This window comes from Hermetia illucens, chromosome 5, assembly GCF_905115235.1.
Source record: "Hermetia illucens chromosome 5, iHerIll2.2.curated.20191125, whole genome shotgun sequence".
In the NCBI taxonomy this organism is placed as follows: domain Eukaryota; kingdom Metazoa; phylum Arthropoda; class Insecta; order Diptera; family Stratiomyidae; genus Hermetia; species Hermetia illucens.
In genome coordinates this window covers 68,075,439-68,077,730 of record NC_051853.1, presented here as the reverse complement: position 1 = coordinate 68,077,730, position 2,292 = coordinate 68,075,439, and the positions used below count along the sequence as shown (strand labels likewise).

The following is a 2,292-nucleotide window of genomic DNA, read 5'->3' as shown; positions in this document are numbered from 1 at the left end:
TTTCCGCGCAAACCAGGTACTTCCAACAACCGTTTTGTGTGATACTGCTAATTGCATAATCCGCAGTCCGTTATCATTTGTATTTTGATGTAAGCTATGGAAGCCAACGTATCACCTGAATGCGGGCTCCTTCCCTACTTGGCTATTAAAAAATAAAATAAAGTATGATTTTGATATCATATCTGGGACAGGCTTCGACGGTTCGTTCTACTGCCTCGTGGAAGTATCCTTCTGATTACGGGAAAGAAATAGCACTCCATTGCGATTTTAAATTCGACTCCTCACAATGGAATGCAATTTCTTTCTCGTGATCAGCCACATTTTCCTAGCCTTTTGGGATAATTTGAACCTTTTATGGTACTGCGCGAACCTACCAGGAATAGTCCGGGTTGCTTATGCGGGGATAACCAGACAAAGGCTCAAACGACACAAAAACGTGATTGTAAGCGAATGTTAATAGCGAGTGGCCAGAAACTGAACACAGCAAGGTTGAAATTCAAGCAGTTTGAAAAGTAACCCCAATGCTCCAGTGAACCTACAATAGCTACGAGGAAAATGTATTTGGTTAGCGTTTCATTCTTTTTTTGCTTCATTCGCCCGTTAACACCTAATAATCTAGGCTTAATTTTCATTTGCTTGTAAGAGCTGGGTATAGAAACAACTCTTCCAGTCGACTATGGACCCAAAATGAAAAAAAAAACCCAAAATACTTTGCTAATGGAGGGTCCTTCAGTGAAACATTCTATTATTTATAATTTTTACTTTATTATAGGGCCACAGTCTGTAGATTGAAAATTCTATATTAAATTACTTTTGTCCGGGTTTTGTTTATTTCTGGTTACTTCAGATAATCTGCATTAATCGCCACGAGGTCTCCTTACGTAAAATAATTCTGGCTTTCGTTCTCGTTTAGGTTTATGGGTCGTTCGTTTGTTTCCTGCTTGCGTCTTCTTCTGAGATTTCTGAGAATTCTGTCCTTTGCGAGTTTCTTTCAATTTTTGTCCTTTTTGATTTTCTGGCTTCTTTCCGTCTTTTGACTTCGATTTAGTAACCCGGAACCAAGAAAATCGATTGCCTGTTCCTGTTCCAGTGCCGGTAATTGTTCCTGTGCCAGTTCCTGTTCCAGTTCCTGTTCCAGTACCGGTATCAGTATAAGTACCAGTACCAGTGCCAGTTCCGGTTCCGGTGATTGTATACGTGCCAGTGCCAGTTGTACCTGTGGGTGTTCCCGTTCCAGTGAGGGTACCAGTAATGGTTCCTGTTAAAGTGGGTGCTGCGGTAGTCGTGGCAGTGCCGCCACCCTTGATATTTGCCAATGCCTGAAGAAAGCCAGTGCTTAATATCCGGTTCTCATCGGGCACGTTGTTGCTACTAATAGTTGTGTTGCTTCTTCTTAGTATTATAGCTGGATCTCTTGTTAATTTGATGACTCGGTATTTCCCACCTGCAAAGAAGATTTATTTTAGTCTGAAGCAATTTAAAATGCGAAGTAAGTCTATAGTATATTTAGGGCGTGAGTGCGCTTGAAGTAAGTTAACATCGCGAAGTTTGGTAATCTCAAATGTCTGTTAAAATGTACGGTATGGTCAGCGCATATACCATCACCGAAGGAATAGTGAGTTGCAGGAAGAAGACTCAAAAAAGCAACATTGACGACGTTCGTGTCGAGTAAGGACTTTGGCTGGATCGTTTATGTTTTTCAGAAGCGTTCATTTCATACATCACTTCACCTTGCACTCCACAAAGGCACAGAATGACAGAAAACACCAGGAAAATCCCACGCATTTTGAACAATTCGCGAAGATATTAGCGTAAAACTAGATTGATTCGAGCTCCCGAGGCAATAAGAGGTTCCGTTGGTCTTCAAACACTGAAAAAGTGTAACAACATCCAATGCTTTATATTATCATTTCTGGCGAGGTCAATGAATTAAATAATTGATCCCAGGTTCGAATACAATACTTTCGTTCCATCAATTACACAGAACGCATAAAGGGTAAAAAAGTTCTTTCAAATCATTCAGATATGACTAAATTGGACACAGGATCAACGGTACTCACCTTATATCTTTTTGTAGTCTGCATTGCAGTCTTTCCATCATTTTTCTTCCCCATGAAGCAAAAAAGGCAAAGGTTTCTTGGAGAACATTCTATGCCTTCTTGGCTATGATTTATAGGCTTCACTCTAGGATGGATTTGTGCTGCGATTTGTTCTAAATTTAGTTCAGATTAAAGAAAGGAAAGAACTGATTGAGTTGTGATGGAACGAAAATTTTCGCAACTACATACAATT

General features: G+C 40.1%; 1 protein-coding gene across 1 annotated transcript; it reads right to left on the bottom strand.

The window, feature by feature from the left end:
* Positions 1-779: 779 nt before the first annotated feature.
* Positions 780-1,868, bottom strand: LOC119657490 (putative per-hexamer repeat protein 5). Its single transcript, XM_038064413.1, has 2 exons — positions 1,731-1,868; positions 780-1,444 (listed from the first exon to the last, which is right to left on the bottom strand). Exons 1-2 carry the CDS (start codon positions 1,783-1,785, stop codon positions 858-860), a joined length of 642 nt encoding a protein of 213 aa, XP_037920341.1. The 5' UTR covers positions 1,786-1,868; the 3' UTR covers positions 780-857.
* Between the last annotated feature and the right edge of the window lie 424 nt (positions 1,869-2,292).